Raw genomic sequence first — 20,356 nt, 5'->3', positions numbered from 1 at the left:
ATCTGGTCCAGTACCCTTACAGAACCCTGATCTGGTCCAGTACCCTCACAGAACCCTGATCTGGTCCTGTACCCTTACAGAAACCTGATCTGGTCCAGTACCCTTACAGAACCCTGATCTGGTCCAGTACCCTCACAGAACCCTGATCTGGTCCTGTACCCTTACAGAAACCTGATCTGGTCCAGTACCCTTACAGAACCCTGATCTGGTCCAGTACCCTCACAGAACCCTGATCTGGTCCAGTACCCTTACAGAACCCTGATCTGGTCCAGTACCCTTACAGAACCCTGATCTGGTCCAGTACCCTTACAGAACCCTGATCTGGTCCAGTACCCTCACAGAAACCTGATCTGGTCCAGTACCCTTACAGAACCCTGATCTGGTCCAGTACCTTAGAGAACCCTGATCTGGTCCAGGACCCTTTCAGAACCCTGATCTGGTCCCGTACCCTTACAGAACCCTGATCTGGTCCAGTACCCTTACAGAACCCTGATCTGGTCCAGTACCCTCACAGAAACCTGATCTGGTCCAGTACCCTTACAGAACCCTGATCTGGTCCAGTACCCTCACAGAAACCTGATCTGGTCCAGTACCCTCACAGAACTCTGATCTGGTCCAGTACCCTCACAGAACCCTGATCTGGCCCAGTACCCTTACAGAACCCTGATCTGGTCCAGTACCCTCACAGAAACCTGATCTGGTCCAGTACCCTTACAGAACCCTGATCTGGTCCCGTACCCTTACAGAACCCTGATCTGGTCCAGTACCTTACAGAAACCTGATCTGGTCCAGTACCCTTACAGAACCCTGATCTGGTCCAGTACCCTCACAGAACCCTGATCTGGTCCAGTACCCTTACAGAAACCTGATCTGGTCCAGTACCCTTACAGAAACCTGATCTGGTCCAGGACCCTCACAGAAACCTGATCTGGTCCAGTACCCTTACAGAACCCTGATCTGGTCCAGTACCCTCACAGAACCCTGATCTGGTCCAGTACCCTTACAGAACCCTGATCTGGTCCAGTACCCTCACAGAACCCTGATCTGGTCCAGTACCCTCACAGAAACCTGATCTGGTCCCGTACCCTTACAGAACCCTGATCTGGTCCAGTACCCGCACAGAAACCTGATCTGGTCCAGTACCTTACAGAAACCTGATCTGGTCCAGTACCTTTACAGAACCCTGATCTGGTCCAGTACCCTTACAGAACCCTGATCTGGTCCAGTACCCTTACAGAAACCTGATCTGGTCCAGTACCCTCACAGAACCCTGATCTGGTCCAGTACCCTCACAGAACCCTGATCTGGTCCAGTACCCTTACAGAACCCTGATCTGGTCCAGTACCCTTACAGAACCCTGATCTGGTCCAGTACCCTTACAGAACCCTGATCTGGTCCAGTACCTTACAGAACCCTGATCTGGTCCAGTACCCTTACAGAACCTGATCTGGTCCAGTACCCTCACAGAACCCTGATCTGGTCCAGTACCCTTACAGAACCCTGATCTGGTCCAGTACCTTACAGAACCCTGATCTGGTCCAGTACCCTTACAGAACCCTGATCTGGTCCAGTACCCGCACAGAAACCTGATCTGGTCCAGTACCTTACAGAAACCTGATCTGGTCCAGTACCCTCACAGAACCCTGATCTGGTCCAGAATGTATAAACTAGTGAACATTACATAAATTAACTTAATTAGAGAGCAATTGTCATTTCCCACCATCTTTTTCTTTTAAACAGCAGAAAACTTTATTTGCTCTGGAACAGTTAGGAACAAAGTCATCTTTTAAACATACAATCCAGTATAAACCAGTTTGGTCCAGTTCAGTGTGAAGAAGCCTTTACTTAAACCCGTCTCCTGATCCAGGACCATCAAAGAGCTACAGATCTCCATCAGATCTCCGTTTATGTATAAAATCTTTAAACATTTCATCGTTGAGTCCCTCAGAGAGCTGCGAGCACTTTGATCTTTGATTTTACCTGTTCTCCAGGTGAGCCTGGGGAACCTGGGGAACAGAAACCAACGAGGCCTCAGAGAGTCTGACAGACGTGTTCACGACATACCTGACAGGTGATGAGGTGTTAGCTGTAGAAAGTGGGCGGGGCCAGACTCAGGTGTTCTTTCTCATCTTATTTTCCTTGTTTCCAGCTGGTGTGTGTGTGTGTGTGTGTGTGTGTGTGTGTGTGTGTGTGTGTGTGTGTGTGTGTGTGTGTGTGTGTGTGTGTTGTAATACCTCAGGGAGCTCCAGCAGAGGCCTCCACCTCCCCACTGCTGCTCCTCTGGGACTCCACTCCTCCTCCTCTTCCTCTCCAGCAGCTGATCATCCTCACACATCCTTTGTTTCCTTTTCTTTCCCTTCTATTTTTCTTTTCTTGTTTTGTTTTTATTTTATTTCCACTTCTTCTCTTCCTGTTTGCTTGTTTCCTTTTGCACTTCTTCCTTTCTTCTCTCTACCTTCTTTCCCATCATGTTTTATCATCTTCTTTCCATCTCCTCATTTATCTTTTCCTGATTCCTCCTTTTCGTCTTTCTCCTCTTCTAGTTTTATTTTTTTCTTCACATTACGTCCATATTTTTATTTCTTTTCCGTCTTTTCTCTTTACTTCCTCCCTTTTTTCATCCTCCCTTCTTCCTCTTATGTATACATTTTTTTCTTTTCATCATTCCTTCATAAGTATCTTTCCTTTTTATTTCCATCCTTCCTCTAAGTGTGTTTATCTGTTCGCCATCGTCATGGCGACCTGCTTCTGGCGTTCTGATTGGACGCTTCCTGTCATGTGTTCTGATGGGAAAGCACTCATCCTGTGTGTGTTTTAACGACTTCCTGCTCCGTGTGAGAACATCTGTCCATCAGCAGCTGTTTTCATGTTGCAGATGCTCTGAGAGGAGCATGACTTAGAGGTTGCAGTGAAGTCGTCGCTCAGATTAAACGTCTAATCTGAGATTTTCTGCTGCGACTGATTCACTTCAGGACCTAAACACGTGAAAAGTTCTAAACGCTGAAACGCTAGAAGTCTTCTGGAAGTCCGACAAACGTCTGTGACGTCTGTGAAACAGGAAGTGTTATAAAAGTTCGGTTTCCTCACAAGGTTGAGGCTGAGTAGTCCTGAATGCACCGACAGTTTCCAGGTGTTTCCAGCAGAAACGCTCCATTTCCAGCTTTAATGAGCTCTTTCTGTCCTTCTCAGGAGGTTCTGTTGAAGCGAGCAGCAGACCTGGTGGAAGCTCTGTACGGGATGCCGCACAACAACCAGGTGAGTCCTTCTCAGGTCTTCATGATTTGCACCAGGAGATACTCAGAAGTCCAGAAACACTTGAACATGTCATCCAGAAACAAGCTGGAGCTGTCTTCACCTGCTGTTCCTCCTCTCCGTGCAGGAGATCATCCTGAAGCGAGCGGCCGACCTCACCGAGGCGCTCTACAGCGTTCCCCGCAGCCACAACCAGCTGCCGTCGCTCACCGGCTCCGCCGCTCACTCGGGGATGATGGGCGTCAACTCGTTCAGCAGTCAGCTGGCCGTCAACATCTCCGAGGCCTCGCAGGCCGACCAGGGTGAGCGCTCCAGAACCAGAACTACGCTGGACCCTGAGCCAGAACAGGAACGTGTCGACTGTTCTGGTTCTGCTGGTCGCGCAGCGCTCTGACAGGAAGCAGAAGGAGCTGCTTTAACTCCCCGACACCCCCTCCACCTCCACCCCCGGCCCTCGCCTGCTTCTCCCATCGGCCCGGCAGAACACCTTACAGGAATCCATGAGGTCATGGGAAATGAAAATTCATAAGTCAGTAGTTTATGTGCGGTCGGAAACGTTCAGCGCAGGACCCGACGGCCGTCCTGCTGTTACGATCCGGCTCCGAGTGCCCATCGCAATTATCCAGCGCGATTAAAGCATTAATAAAAACCCAGACGGATAATTTACAGCTGTACTTCAGAGCAGCTGAACGGCACGTCTTCATCCTCCTCGGCTTCCTCACACAGGCCGGGATGAGGCCTGCATCCCGGAAAAACCTGCAATATTAGACAAACAGGCCAGCTGTAGGCAGAGCCACACCGCCGGGTCACAAACACTCTGAGTCTGGAACCAGGATCTGATCCGTCAGTCTCTACTTGATACATGATGATCTGAAACCTGAAGGATTTCACAGAATCTCAGCTGAAGGAAAAATAAAGCAAAACATCCCAGAGTTCAAATTTCACACTTGATTTTCAGTCGTTTACTTTTTTTTTTTTATCAGGAGCTTTTCGGCTCTCCTGCCTCTGACTCGTAGAAATGCTTCTCGACCGGCTGGATGTCAGCGAAGAGCAGGACAATCTGAGCCGCTCTGCAGGAAGGAGCAACGTTCGTTGATGCTTAAAACAGATGAGCTGATGGAAACTCCATGAAAACATTTTCTGTTTCTGTCGACGAGCTCAGTTGGAACCTGGATTAACTCAACCAGGATCAATAAAACGGATTTCAGTTTTATTATGTTTGTCAAAATCCTAAAACTATTAAAACATTGTTTAAATTTCTACAAATGTTTAGTCTTACTGGAAACGGTGCAGAATTTATAATCAATTATCACAGATTTTTGGATATATTGAATATATATGAATATTAAATGAATATTAAAAATGATTGAGGGAAATAAATTTTCAGATACAAGAAATCTGATCAGGAATTTTCAAAACTAATCACAAATTATAAGCAATTTTTAGAAATAATACAATTTTAATCAGAAATTATCAGGATTTTAAAAAATTTATTTAAAATTTTGAAATTTATCAACGTATTTTTATATTTAAAATTATTTGGAGTTTGGACCGATAACTTTGTACCAAAATGATTTGTTTAAAGAACATATTGGATTTTTTAACATTAATAAGTTATTAGGACTTATAAATATAAGGAATTTAAAAATTATTGTATTGAAGTAAAAAAAATACACACGACTAAACTTTTTTAATATAAATCCTTAAAAATAATCATTATTTTTTCAGTATAAATAAGAGAAAAACTTCTGGTTACATGTTGGAGTTTCTCTTCACCACAGGAAGCAAACTGAAATATTTGATGTCTTGAAAGCAGATTTATTTCCAATATCTGCTTGTGATTAAATTATACGTTGTGCATCATGATCAATGCAGTAATCATTGATCAGTGTTTGATTTCAGCAGCTCGACCACTTCCATCATGTCTGTAAGAGCAGGAGGAACGTCGGGATAACAACGACCAATCAGGAATCACTGAGTCTGAACTCGAAGCTTCTGAGTCAAAGAGCCGGATCAGGAGAGAAATCCAGCTTTAAAACTTTATTTAGGAATCCAAGGACGCTTCTTTTGTGATTGTCTGATTCCAGGAAGATCAGACGCAGAAACCTGAGCCGGAACCGTAAACTTCCAGGAATAAAAGCAGAAATGCGACCGGTTTTAATCCCGTCGACACGCTGGAGCAGGATTTAGGAGTTGTTGTTCAGATCGTAACAGAAAAAACCCGTTTATGATGCAACATGTTCGGATCCCTTCACGTCTTCCTGACGGAGCACAGGAAGTTCCAGCCTGGAATTCCAGGCAGGAATATTTATGTTCCACGCTGGAACTGAGGCTGAAAGATGAAGCTCATCAAACGTCCACCTGACTGGTCTCCTTGGCATTTCCTCGCTCGGAGAGAAGAACGCCTCTGCTGCCGACACGTGTTTCCGCTTCAGGATGTGACCTGCATCGGATCTGCTTCCCACGCCGCCATGCTGGAGGCCGGGCCGGCTCTCCTCCACATGTGTTTCCCATCGCTGGCTCTCCTCGCCTTCGTCCCCGGGCAGCGCTCCATCAGCCGCTCCTGCTGGGAATTACCCCGACCGGGAAGTGGGGAGGGGTGGAGCTGCAACGCGCTGCTTGGCACTGCATTGGCTCGGCGCGGCCCGAGGTCGGTGGGAACTCTGGAGCCTCAGGAGGAGGTCAGAGGTCAGGCCGAGCTCTGTTACTCAATACATCCTGGACTGAGGTGAGAGATGAAGTGGTGATGTCGCCTGCAGGGAGGCGAGCTGCCGCCACTTTCCTGGTGATGTCACCGCTGAAGGAATCATGTTCACCAACGCCGTTACAGTTCCAATATGTGGAGAGACGAGGCGTTCCCTCTGTCATGGATCAGGAGATCTGCCTGATCCGATCACCTGGAAAATACCAGACTCTGGTCCTTCATCCAGACGATCCAAACAGTCTGCCTTCTGAACGGACATGATGACGTCCAGAACAGTCAGTTCAATCTGAGTCGATGACATCAGAATCAGTCGGATCAATCTGAGTCGATGACATCAGAATCAGTCGGATCAATCTGAGTCGATGACATCAGAATCAGTCGGATCAATCTGAGTCGATGACATCAGAATCAGTCGGATCAAACGAAGGGCTGAAAACTCTGATTTCACTTTCCTCTAACAATCTGGGTGACGTTCAGGTGTTTGGATGTCGTCCGGTTTCCATCTTCGCTGCTCCTTCGCTTGGTTTCAGATCTGCTGTTGGTCACTGGAACTTTTTCAGGGAATTTCTTGGGAACGCTGAAATCCACCAGGACATCTGCAGCTCTGGTTCGTTTCTGTATGAAAGGTGGATTTAAACAGAAAATGAATAAACTTCATTAAGGGTCAGATTCACTAGACTAAAACTAACATTTATCCAGCTGATGCTGATTAATGCAGATTTCTATTCAGCTTTATTTATTCACAACAACGTTACCTGGATTTAAGCATCCAGTGTGAACGTTAGTCAGTCCAACTCAGTAGGAGAGAAGCTCGTGTTTACATTTTTAATTCTAAGCAAAATTATATTAAATATCGTAAAAAAGAATCAGCTGGAAATTTATTAGTCAGTTTCTAATCCAACTTTTTCCCAGTTAACTGGTTGAAAACCAGCAGTTTGTCCTGTTGTCATTTCTTAAACCAAAAGGGAAACTCTATCAGATTATGTACTACGTGGAAGTCAAACTGCTGACTCAGCTCATGTTAAAGCGCAGCGAGCGTCCGCAGATCGAGTCCAGCTGCTCGCCGTCTGCTCATACAGCGAGACTCACAACCATCAACCACATCAGAACATGGCAACAAAGTCAGGAAATCTTTCAATCTGGGTGGATTTATCATGATGATTACATGAACACAGCTTTGGACGTGTAGCAAATGTAGTGAACGTAGCGAACATAGCGAATGTAGCAAACATAGCTAACGTAGCGAACGTAGCAACATAGCAAACGTAGCGAACATCGCGAACGCAGTGAACATAGCGAACGTAGTAAACATAGTGAGTGTAACGAAGGTAGCGAACGTAATGAACATAGCGAATGTAGCGAACCTATCGAACATAGCGACCGCAGCGAACATCGCGAACGTAGTGAATGTAACAAACGTACCAACATAGCGAATATAGTAAACATAGCGAACATGAAGCAGCGAGATGTTCTGGGCCATGTGATGGAAAAGCTGACTCAAGTCAGAGGTTTTTACATTTTGTTTGTTTGTTTTTAAACTGGTCCTAGAAATGAAAACAGAAAGTTTTTTTTTACTGTTTACGAAACAGAAAGATTTATTTAACCGTTTAAGGTCCTGGTCTACCATCTGGTAGAGATAAATCTGGAGTGACTTTGATGAATTTCTTTGAAAAATTGTCAAATGAACCAGCGTGAGCATCTCTGCTAACTGGTCTGGGTGTGTAAAACCCAAATTAAATGTTTGTTAATTTCTTCTTTTTAACATCTCAGCCGTTTGCTTTAAAATGTTTATTGTGTTTATTTTTATCCAAAACAAACAAAAAAAAACATACAGAAACATTTTCTCTGGTCTTTTTGTTGGTGTGAAAGTTAATCTTATTTTTATTTATTCACTCGTTATTATTCTTATTATTCTTGATTTAAAAGCATTTCTTTTAAGTATTTATGTTCTTTACTTTTATTGATATTCCATTTTTCCTTTTAATAAAGACATTAATACCTACAGTATAATCTGGATTTTCCTTTAAGTAGCAAGAAGCATCCATGTCGGTATTGATATCAATAAAATAGTTCCATAACAGTTTGTATTGGCAGGAAAACTGTTGGTATCGGCCATCCCTGATGGAAGTACCATTGTCTTCATACGAACGCCTGACCAACACGTCTCCTCTCCTCCTCCCAGGTTACTCCCGTAACTCCAACAGTGTGTCTCCTCGTGGATACGTGCCGAGCTCCACGCCTCAGCAGTCCAACTACAACACCATCACGTCCACCATGAACGGTTACGGCGCGGCGGGGATGACCAACCTGGGCGTTCCCGGCTCCCCCAGCTTCCTCAACGGCTCCACCGCCAACTCTGCTTACGCAAGTGAGTGCATGCAAAGAGAAACATGGAAGTAAAAGACCTTTAGTGAGCGGCAGTCAGCAGGAGGCTTATCGCTACAGATTCCTGTTTCTGGTTTGAAAGCTGCGCTGCTCATCGCCATTTGTGCTCACCTGAGAGTCGAACGAATGAAGAAGCTAACATGCTGCGTTTCAGGTAGCGACAGCAGCTGAAATAAAGCTGCAACAGTTTGTCGTTTCAGCTCCAGTTTGAGCATCAGTTTAATGTCGACTGATAACTTTAAAAGCTGTTTATTCATGTCAGCGCATCTCCTGATAGGAAGAGTGGTAGTATGTTCCAGTTGTCATATATTTACACTCCCACCAAAGGTGGCGCTGCACTAGCATTTAGCAAAAAAGAGAACAAGACCACCGCGTTGGTGCGAGTTAAACATGGAGACAAAACTATCTCTGTTTTTGGGTTTTTATTGTGTCTTATGCAAGTATACTGCAGAAATACACTGCAACAATGGGCGCAGACGAGGAAGAACATGACGCGCTATGTATTTACCCACAATGCAATGCTACACCAAAAGCAGGAAGTGACTCTTTTTTTGTAGTCTGCTTCCTGTATTTGGTCCGCTTGAAATGGACCAAGACCTGCGTTTGTAGGTAGAATGGGTCCGGCTCTTTGGTCCGAATCAGAATTCATTTGGCACGTTCACATTTCCCCAAACGAAACGACTTTCCCATCAAACAGACTTGGCCATGTGGACGTGTCCTTAATTGGCATTGGATCGATACTAAATCCTGAAATATCCAACTCGCCACTACTGCAAATTAAAAGTTCTGCATTCAGAAAAACTGGTTCAGTTTATCACGTTTAGCCAAAATTCCTTTGTAAAAGACCTTGAAAGACAACTGGAGCGCACTATCAGCAGAAGTGAAGTGAAGAAGTGTCTGATAGCTGGACGTGTTGGTCGGAAACTCAGCGGTAAAGCAAGTTAAAACTCAGCAGATTGAAAACTGGAAGGATTAAAGACGTGGATGCGTTGACGTGTTTGGGTTTCAGGTCGTTAAGATGGTGTGAAGAGTGTGTAAAAGCTTTATTTGGTCGTCAGGAGGAGCCGAATCATCATAGAAAGGAGATCATAGTATTGATCTGTTGCAGTTTCAGGGCCTGTTGAAGGTTAGGTTCACCGTCTGTTGCGCTTTAAAGTTGATGTCTTGAGTTTGAACTGGTGTGTTTGACCTTAAACAAATTTATGAAGTTGTAGAGAACGAAAAGGAGCACGTGAAAGGAAAACCTTCAGGATGGTTTCCGCCTGGAATACGAGACCCAGAAAGAGAGCACAGGAGAGCGGAAGCAGTTAAAAGTAATGAAAGTGAAGAAGGTGAGGCGTTCGTGGCGGCTGAGCTCAGATCGGTCCGTTGCTGCTGGAGAACACGCCTGCAGTCGGAGCTGCAGTTTGGAAGGCGCAGGTGTGTTAGTGGAGACTGGTGAAGTCTGAACCCCCCCGCGGGGAGCGCTCCGTTCTTTTGGATTCTGTTTCAAAGCGCTCGCTCGGTCTCAGCGAGACTCGTTTAGAAGGTATCGAGCTCAAACTGCGTCTCCGTGCCAGGTGATGTTGTCGTCCCTGGCGGCCAAAACAAAAGGTGGGCACACATCTTCGCTAGCTGAGCTGCCGATTCTGTGTGTGTACACTGAACACCGCCACGCATTGTTCACCTCCTCCTGACTGTCCCCCTGTCCATCCTCCTCTTCCCCGCCCAACCCCCTCCTCTTCCACTAACCCCACTAACATCCTCACCGCATCCTTCATGCATTCACGCTTTGGGCCGAATCCATTAATATCAGAAAAACAGCAAGAAGGAGCCAAAAAGAGGAGGTGTGAGGAGAGAAGCAGCGATCGCTGGCACAAACTGAGAAAGCACATTTCCATTCCGTTTCATGTTACACAGCTCCGTTTGCGGACGCTGTCCTCTGATCCGGGACCTTAAAGCAGCAGCCGGACGTTTCAGGACATTTTCCCAACATGGTTCAGCTTCTTATGAAGACCGCAGCGATCACACACACCTCCAAACATCCACATCCAAACATGCAGCAACATGTCTGCAAACGCGGACCTCAACGTTTGTGTATCCATGCAGATTTAACGTAACCTAGTTTGGAAACTTATTTGACAACAACAGTTTAACGACGAACACGATGCACTTCCACGTCTCAGGACCGATCAGTCCTGCACTTTCAGAGAGACGGTCTCAGAACAGGAAGAATCTCTTAACTAGTAGGGTGTTACAGTTTGCTTGGTTGTCATGGAAACGATTTCTCTCCTACAGGTTAATTTATGCTCCTTTTACAAATGAAGGAAATCTGAAGCGTTACTGCCTTCATATGTCCATGCTTTACGTTAGCGTAAGTGTATTGTCCAATACAGCCAGCAGAGGGCAGCGGAGAGTTCCGTGTCCACCTCCGATGTCAGTTTCAGACAGTTCCGAATGTGATAACGGTGGAGGAGATCCAACAAAACCACAACTTGTTAAAGGAATATAAAAATATACATGAGCTAAAATTAATTTTTTGCTTTTATTTGTTTACAGAAATATATCATGTTCAGAACCAGGGAATTGTTGATTCATTTAGGTACGATTATCGTCAGAGAAATAATAACAATTTTACGATTATCATTATTATTATTATGTATAATCTAATTTCCCAACACTCCGTGTTAACATAGACATACAGTAACTAAGAAGTCTCATTCCAGCTAAATCCCAACTGCTCCGTAAAGCTGTAAAGTTTTTCTGCTATGACCAAATGACTAAATGTGTAATATATAAAAGATGAGTTCTCTTTCAGGCTTGTCACCGCGGACCAAATGCTTCCAACAAGCTTCTTTCACAGAGTTCATGCTAAATTCTGATTTTTTAATGTGGCTTGGGTACTAACTTAGTTGTTTATGCGTTAGTTTGTAAAACAAATTAATCCGTCTAAATTCCTCTAAAAAGATCTGGATAAATGGTTGAACTTCAACAACAGCCCAGATGAAAATCCCACGTTTATTCTGATAAGGATGCTATACATGCAAATACTATGTGACACATGGGGGTCCGGGAGCCAGTTTGAGAACCGTTCATTCATTCATTCTCTGAAACCGCTAAATCCGATGAAGGGTCGCGGGGAAGCTGGAGCCTATCCCAGCAGCCTTTGGGCAAAAGGCGGGGTAAATTCTGGACAGGTCGCCAGTCCATTGCAAGGCAGTTTTTCACCGCTGAATACGTTACGAACTCAGACTAAGTCGTACAAAACTACATAACAGCATGCTGACCTTTCAGTATTACGTTTCATAAACATTACCGCCGTTTACACCGGTTACCAGCCATAAACATTACCTTTGTTTAAGCCAGTTACCAACCATAAATATTACTGTCTTTAAACTGGTTAATGACCACAAACATTACAGTTGTTTAACTGTATCTTAACGCCACAAGCAGCAACACATGACCGCGGCTTTGCTTCGTCCCGTGTGGAAGCTCTGCTGATCTGCTTTTGTAGGTTGGTCATCATCTTCAGGATTAATTATAATGTTTAAAACCAGGATTACCTGTAAAATAAAGTCATCCTGACTCCTGCTGTCCTAACGCGATGCTTTCTGTCGCGATGGACGGAGTTTCTGCACGCAGTCATCGGCAGTGTTGCTTCAGGAAAGAAACGTTTGGATTGTGAACGTGGAAATAAAACGATGGTGTGTTTAGGATCAGTGTTTTCAGGCCACTTCCTTGTGGATGAAACATAGAAATGCAGCTAAGTCACCTCCGTGTGGACATGGCCGAAAACAACGTTAAACTAGGAAGGTGATTTCTAAAGTCGCTGATCATGTTGGGTAAAACTGAGTAAAGTTGACGTGATCAGTAGTAAAATGAAAACTTCATCCACAGTGCTGATAGTAAAATGTGCTCCACACACACTCTTTAGGCTCCAGCGGCTTGTTACTGCGCTGTAGGCAGACGAGAAAGGTCAAGAAAGATTATGTGATTGGTCAGAAATCGGAAGTGGGTGTGGTTTATGTAGAATAATATGCAGTACAAAGGTGTCTTTTAGACTTTCTACTGACATAACATAACAGCTGGTGGAGGTGGTGCAAAAGTCCAACAACAGGTGTGGCACGTAGGGACAAGTACACCGCTACCCGGCTCACGCTAAGACTGAGCCAAACACGCTATGTTCATGTATCTGACGTGTTCAGAACAAGAACAAAGTTTTTTCTTTGTGGCGATTTATTCTGCCGTGAGCGTAGACACGTAGCCCGCTCTGAAGGAGCCATGCCGTCTTCCCACACAGCGCACCTTTAATCAGGAAGAAGAAAAACAGATTTATTCCTCAGAGACACAACAGAGACCTGAAGCCAAGTGGGCGGAGCTACAGCTGCTCTCAGGTTGGTCACTTTCAGCCCTTCAAGTTATGGATCAACTTTGTCAGACGGAGCATGTTTCCTCCTCCAGACCTCGGCCCGGTTCTCCTCCTTTCCCTCCCCCCCGCTTGCATGACTCACCTCATCTCCGCCCGATCACTCACCTGCTCGTTACTGTCTCCTTCCTCCTCCTTCATCGTCTTCCTCACCTCCTCCTCTTCTTCCTCTGCTCCCATAGGCCCTTATTCATTCTCTCCTGTCCATATGGTTTCTGCAGTCAAACAGAAGAGCGCCTTCGCCCCCGTCGTGCGGCCACAGACCTCCCCGCCCCCCACCTGCACCACCACCAATGGCAGCAACCTCCAGGGTGAGCATCCCATCCCCCTCCGCCTCCCACCTGTTGTCCCCCAGCTGTCCTCCTGTCCACGTCCCATCTGGACACCCAGGCAGACGTCCAGCGTCTCCGTAATTAGGTTTCTGTGCTTCCAGAGGTCAAAGTTGATCCATAACTTGTTGTTTCCTCTCGTTTATCACAATTTGATCGTTTTCTTCCTGAAACGCTGCAAAGCTTCTTTAACATCAAACTTCAACAAGTCAGAGAATTAATAAGAAAATGAAATAAAAAATAATGGATCCTGTTTGATTTGAAGCGTTTTGCTGCTGAAATGTTTCGGCCTGTAAGAAGCTGCTCAGATTAATGCAGTAAACAGAAATAATCACTTACATTTACGGATTTAAAAATGCTCTTTACTCGGAGTAACACATCTACAGCTAGCGATGGTTGAGAGAGCCTAAATAATCTTCTGTCTCTTTTAATCCAGATGTTTCCTCACTTTTCTGAAGGGACCAAAAGTTTTCTCGGTTTTAATCAGAGAAGTTATAATTAAATAAAACAAAGTAAGGAAGATGAAATAAATACTTTTGTACAGCATTAGTTGTTTTAGATGATAACTAAAATAACTGAAATTTAAAATGATTCCTTTTTGCTCATAAACACATTTATTTAATAGTAAAGCCATTTTATTTGACATTTGTTTAGAACACATAAATAGAATAAAATAAAAAGAGTTACATTTCAGGCGGACGGGGAGCCGTCTCAGGAGGATCTGCGACCTTTTCTGTCCGAATGAAGAGAACTTTGTCGTGACGCCGTTAGACCGCCATCAGAAAGCCAGAAAAGCAAAAGCAGAGATAAATGTGACTTCATACAGTCATACCTCAGACCTCTGCTTACGAAACGTTTCCAGCCACGACCCGCCATCCGTTTCGTAACACCAAACAACTAACGTCGTTGTTTGTGTGTTAATACGTTCAAACTGAAGGTGCTAATTTCACAGATCCTGTAGACAGGCCTGGTAAAAATCCCAGATTTATTTTCTTAACGTAGGCCGTTTATTTATTTATTTTTGCAAATATAGCTGACGCTGAAACAATCTTGCAGTTTCATCTGCTGTGGAAAATAAACAGCATGAAAGTTACCAAACATGAATTCAGGAAGTCGTACAACCAGACAGTTTGTGTGACAATTATTTAACATCATTTCATGGTTATTAAATATGTTTGCATTTCCTCAGTGAGGTTTTTCCACAAACTACGAGCTTTTCTTGTGATACGGCGACGTTTTACATAAAATACCAACCTGATCCCAAACAACAAACAAGAAGTTTGAAGGAGAGGCAAGAAAAGGCTGGAAAGATAAATAAACAGCTGGACAACTAACCAGGTTAGCTGGCAACGGGTCAGTAACATGACTGGGTATAAACGGAGCATTTCAGAGAGGCAGAGTCTCTCAGATGGAAAGATGGACTGGTCTGCTGCAGTCCAGACCTTTCACCAGTAAGAAACATCTGGAGCATCATGAAAGCAGCTGGAATCCTTCATCAGACCAAAACGGGATGGGATTCCTCTCCTAAAACTCCAGCTGCTGCTCTCCTCACTTCCCAGATGTTTCCAGACAGATGTTAGAAGAGGAGGAGATGCTAACGATGCTAACGATGCTAAACATCATCCTGGAACTTTACAGACGTGTTGCTGCATCACCATCAGCTCATAATTTCCATAAAATGATAAAATCTCCCAGTTTTCACATCAGATTTATTATTTATCTTCTGCTGGGAATAAATTATAGGCTGAAGAGATTCATGAATCATTGTAATTTGTTTTTATTTACATTTTTACTTCGTCTAAAACAGTTTTTACTGTTTTAGACGAATGTTTAAGGAAAACATTTTGAATAGGAAACAGAATCTAACTCAACGTGTGTGTGTGTGTGTGTGTGTGTGTGTGTGTGTGTGTGTGTGTGTGTGTGTGTTTCAGCCATGGCCGGTCTCATCGTGCCCCCCATGTGAGCAGGATTCTCTACATAAAGCTGACGGAACACACCCAACACCAATCGACCTCCACCGAGCTGAAACTCCACAGCAGTGAAAGATCCTTCGATCCGACCCAGAAGCACCCGAGTCTTCCTCCAGTCCTCCGCCTCCGCCTGCCATCGGCTGCTTCGGAGGAAGCCCTGGAGAAAAGCCTGAACTTTGGGTGGGACGGACGCCATCCGCCGGTTTTCTTTTAAAACACTGTGCAGATGGAACAGGTCCAGGATCAGTTTAGACCAGGTCCAAAGAGAGCTTCTGTTCAAAACAAAGTCAACAAACTCGAAAGAAAAAAAGTCATAAAAATTTTATGAAGTTTAGTTTAATTTGCTGCATTCGCTGTTCTTTAAATGTAGGAAATTACAACTTCACCAAACAGAAAAAGAAACAAGCGATTTTTGTTTCATCAGCTGTCGTTTCGGTTCACGGAATACATGGACATGAAACATATCAGACTTCTGAAGATGTTTTATTTTCCATATTTAGGGATCAGAATTGAACATTTTCTCTGAATTTCTCCTTATTTTATTATTTTCATGTGTTTTTCACACCATGCCGCAGCATAACACTGGAAACACTGGAGATAAAATAACTGACCAACCAGTACATTAGTTCATGTTCATGTTACTACTTAAAAAAAAATACACGAAAACCAATCAAAATATTTAAATCAACATGACAAAAGGTTCATGATTTCACATTTTAGATATGAATATTTATTTAGGCTGTAGGTTCGACTACATCTATCTTTTTCCAGGTAAATATCACAAGAAATTTAATTCCAAGTTGCTCAGAAATCAAACTTTATAGAAATTAAATATTTTATTTCTATATAAATGGGGCCACAGCAGTTTCTGTAGCTTTTATAAAAAAAGAAATAAATTATTAGAAGCACACAGCCTCTTCACATGTCAGCATAAGCAAATTAATTACTGCGTTGGTCTGACTAAAATTAGACTTTTTAAGTAGCATTATGTAACTTCCGGATTCTGAAAACATGCATTTCCAGCTCACTTTGATGGCACAGTGACATTTTTTTATTTGTTATCTTACATTTGTCATGCTCATGTTACAGCTTTATGTATTGCGTATCATGCTAGCAACTGGAAATCAACGTACTGGCCGTTGTGAATGCGCACTTTAGCTGATTCATCAAAGAAACGCAGGAGAATATCTTTGTAGGAAGAAAGGAAAATAACTAGAAGAAGGTAAAGAGCAATGCATAAGACAAGAGTCATAATCAGACTGACTTTTACTGACTGGAGAGAGCTCAGAGAAGAGACAGGATGAAGATGGATGCTGGATTAGCTTCGTTACTGCCAAACTTGACTAGTGCTTCTTTAAAATACATGTAAACATGTCAGTCTCACCAAATTAATATGAAAACCCTAAGAACTGAACCAACACGATAACTTCTATGTGTAAAAACCAAACTAGATTCATTTGTTCCTCGGATGTTACTCCATCTTTCATTTCCAGACTTTCACTCTGCTCAAATAGAAAATCAGCGTTCAGGAACATTAAAGAACATCTGAGGAACATGATGTTCTCCAGAGGAAGCTGAAGTTGCAACATTTTCTCACGCCGTCCACAGCGATGTGGTGTCAGTCCGCCATCTGAGTCCAATCCCCTCCTGTTCAGGTAAACTGGGACGAGGGTGGTGATCCGGTTAGATGAGCGTCCACTCGGCTGCTCATAAAGTAACTGAGCTGATCTGAAGAAAAAAGAAATATGAAGAAGCTGTTTTTGTCCAAATATTCTTAAAAACTAAGAAATATGAACGTTGTGTTGGTAATTATCAGGCAGAATTGATCTGCAATCAGGTGAATCTGCAACGTCCTGATTGGTTTTTACTGGAACAGAAGCTCTCAGTGGACCTCAGAGTCCAGAAACCAGAGCCAATCTTCAGTTACATTTTTCATATCTGGAAAAACCGTCAGACGGTTTTTTACAGATGATAAATTTCCAATTAAATTAAAAACAAAAGTAAACTCAGTGGACTGAAGTCCTTAAAGACCCAGTAAGGAATCCCGTCTCGGAGTGTTTTCCTATCTGTACCATAGCTTTTAACAATGTCTGTGTCTCATACTGAAGGAGGGAAGTGCAGTAATTTTGTAAAGAGAGAATTAAACATCCTGCCGAGGACGCCAACGTTTGTTCCTCAGTTTATTTTTCTTTCCAACGTGTCTCATTTTTTTAATCCAGTACAATAGTTCTGTTATGCGGGTGTATCGAGTGGTAGATTTTAACCAGAATGAGCTTGCAGCAGTTTTAATCACATTTAGGTACCAGATTTTCTTGTTATTCTTCTGATTGTGCTTATTTTATATGTATTTATAAAGTACGTTTTGGGGAGTTTCTTCTGTGATTTAGGCCTGAATGATAGTCTCCAATATATATGTAAACACATTTGATGTCTTAATAACTTTTAGATATTGTAAAAAGAGTGAACAAGTGAGAGGAATTAACCCTTTTGTAAAAACAAAAAAGTGGTCATGATGGTCATGTTCACCCCGTTTTTGAAAGCAGGACGTAAAAACGGCGCTTTCATCACTTTTGTATAAAAATGCTTTTCCGATACGATATTTAACTTTTTGTAAACAGCATCGTTTGTGTTTCTCCTGGTTCTTCTTGTCCTTTGTGTATTATGGTGAAATGTATAATCATGGTTATTTCTTAATGCACTATTTTTTTGTTGGGGCACTTAATGAAAGCAATGCATCTTAGCGAAAAAGAAAAAAAAGCAGACGTGAGAAAAAAGAAAGAACAATATGCACAGATATTTTACTTTTCTGTTCCTGTCATCCTGAAATGGTGGGAAGTCCTCATGTGAAGCGTTTTATCTCAGAAACCTGAACCATCAGCATTCCCCTTCCTTTCCAGTTCGGACCAAGCGGACTTCTCGGTCCGTCTGAACATTCGACTCGATCTTTCCTCTTTTTTTGTTCGTTTTCTTGGTGAAAACGGCTGAAGATTAAAAACCGTCCGCAGATGGAAAAGAAACCTCCGAACTCAAGGAAACTTCCATTGATGTTGGTGTTGATGGTGCTGTTCTTATCGTTGCACATAATCTGGTCCATTTTCTTATGCAACTGTTTCTGTCCCACGAGCTCATGTTGCTTCACCGTGGAGCCGGTTGGGCGGGAAGTGAAAGGAGTCGTGTCTAATGCCTTACACCTGAAGTAAACTCAGTAGAACGTCAGGAAACCAGTGCTTGGTGTATTATTTCTTTGGTTTCATAACAAACCCCGTGGCGTCAGAAAGCCTGTTTGTTTTGCCTTTTGTGTGATGAGCACAGTTGAGTATGTGGGTTGTGCTCGTGAAAAACCTCTTGTCATCTCCTCTCCTAAACTGGTGTAGTTTACTGGTCTGGATGTTAGAAGTCAGAGGAAATGACATGTTTAAGGAACCAGAGTCAGTAAAGTGTCGTTCGCAACCCGTCATTTAACCCTCCTGCTCATCCCACAGACGCATTTTCCCTGCAATTTCCCATTTAAAGGGAGAATAAAGGAGCTTTCTGAAAGTATGAGTTATTTTCAATAAGCATTGTGGTTACAGAAAAGAAATAATCTACCAAACACGGATTTTCTCGCGCTTTTATCATGTACTGCTTTACTTTGCTTAGCTCAGACGTGTCTTTTAAAAGGTTGGAAGTAAATTTAATCCTGATCAAGTTCAAAATGTCAAAATAAAACCCTGGAGATATCTCTTCTATTAAATTATGATTGAATTACAAGCCCTGAAAGAAACAGGGATTTAAAATTGATTGTTTGGAAGGAAATTAAACATTTGTACCATTAGAAAAATATCAGACAACAATAAAAAATACTACTGTAGCCGTGGCAACGTTAGCTTAGAAACCACACATTTCAGAGGGAAATACTGATAAATGTTGTGTTTATATGACACGAATGCTCTCACGAGACGCTGGAGTTCGCTGTAAATGTCCTTCATTTAGAATAAACACATACATTTTCAAGTTTGTAAATGTTTTTACCCAGCAGGACCAGTAGAAGCCATCGGCCTCTACTGGTTGACCATAAGTCTGTGAGAAGAAGCCATGTTTTAGAGCGAACCTCATCGACATGAAACCGACGTCTGTCTCCTCAAACTGCTTCTGTTGCTTTCTTCTGTCCGAGTCGCTGACAGTTGTCTTCTACCCCTGACGGGTTTAACCGAAGTTTTAAGCTGAAAAATACACTTTCTGGATGTTTTAAATGTGAAGGAGGGCAGAGGCACTGCATCTTTGTGAAATATGAAGTATATCATCAAAGTATATCAAAGCACAATGTTTAATTAATGTCTTTAGGATACAGAGGAGGGGACACACCCTCCGGTTTTTTCTTTTTCTGTCTGTTGCCATGCTGTAAATAGATGCATGTCTTGTTTTTCAGTTTTTGTTTTGTTTGGATTATTTTTATTTTTTCTGTGATCCAGTGCTTTTTGTACAGAAACAGTCTAATAAAGATTACATTTGGCTTGATGCTGTGGTCTGTCCAATATTTTATATCTGCAGATTTATTAAGATATATCCAAGTTTTTACAATATTGTTGGTACATTGTTCTACTTTTACCGCTGATTGAGTACCTGAAATAACTTAAATACAAATTATTTTGATGCTTCGTTTTATCCATACAAACATTTTTCTATTTGATCAGGTTTTAAAGACAATTATTGCCGTTACACGACACCCTTGCATTATTTTTATAGCAGGTTTGATTCGACAACACAATGTCTCAGCAGGTCTCCCTGGTCGGGAGTAGCAGTTCCTGTTGTCTGTTGTCTTTCTGTCCTCTTCCCCCCACACAGCAGAGGCAGATGGCTGCCTGTCCTGAGCCAGGTTCTGCCGGAGGTTTCCTTCCTGTTAAAAGGGAGTTTTTTCCTTCCCACTGTCGCCAGTGTGCTTGCTCAGGATGGGAGATTGAGTTGGACCCAACTCAATCTGTTGGTTTCTTTATAAAGACTATTATGAATTGGCTGTTTTTCTTCTCTGTCTGTAAAGGGTATTGAGATGGCATTGCAGTGATTCGACGCTATATAAATAAAGTTGAATTGAATTGAATTGGAGGAAAGCAGAGAAAACAAGGTGAAAATCAGGGAAAAAAACAAATGTGACACCAAACCAAATGTAAATCAACCTGATGGTTAACGGTGATGGAGAAGACTAGTGGCTATCAGAGCTTAGAGCCGGGCGGGACGGAGACTTCGTAGTTTCTGTCCCATATTCTTTGAAAAGTAGTGCTTTACATTTGTTGTGTTGGAAAAAAAGGTTCAATTCTGCTGAAATGTTTCTGGA

General features: G+C 43.0%; 1 protein-coding gene across 3 annotated transcripts in view; it reads left to right on the top strand.

Moving 5' to 3' along the window:
- The window catches only part of LOC306763421 (transcription factor COE3-like), a 208,660-nt gene extending 189,118 nt beyond the window's left edge, over window positions 1–19,542 (top strand). For 2 of the 3 annotated variants that reach the window (XM_079250214.1, XM_079250213.1), the window contains exons 12-16: window positions 3,190–3,255; window positions 3,380–3,554; window positions 8,139–8,324; window positions 12,968–13,057; window positions 15,007–19,542. In XM_079250214.1, coding sequence (XP_079106340.1) covers window positions 3,190–3,255; window positions 3,380–3,554; window positions 8,139–8,324; window positions 12,968–13,057; window positions 15,007–15,038 — 549 coding nt within the window. In that variant the 3' untranslated portion in view covers window positions 15,039–19,542. The remainder of the gene's footprint in view (window positions 1–3,189; window positions 3,256–3,379; window positions 3,555–8,138; window positions 8,325–12,967; window positions 13,058–15,006) is intronic. The other variant, XM_079250215.1, reaches the window with a different exon arrangement.
- The last annotated feature ends 814 nt before the right edge of the window (window positions 19,543–20,356 follow it).

This window comes from Telmatherina bonti, assembly GCF_933228915.1.
Source record: "Telmatherina bonti genome assembly, chromosome: 12".
NCBI classification, from domain to species: domain Eukaryota; kingdom Metazoa; phylum Chordata; class Actinopteri; order Atheriniformes; family Telmatherinidae; genus Telmatherina; species Telmatherina bonti.
This window is presented reverse-complemented; position numbering and strand designations above follow the sequence as displayed.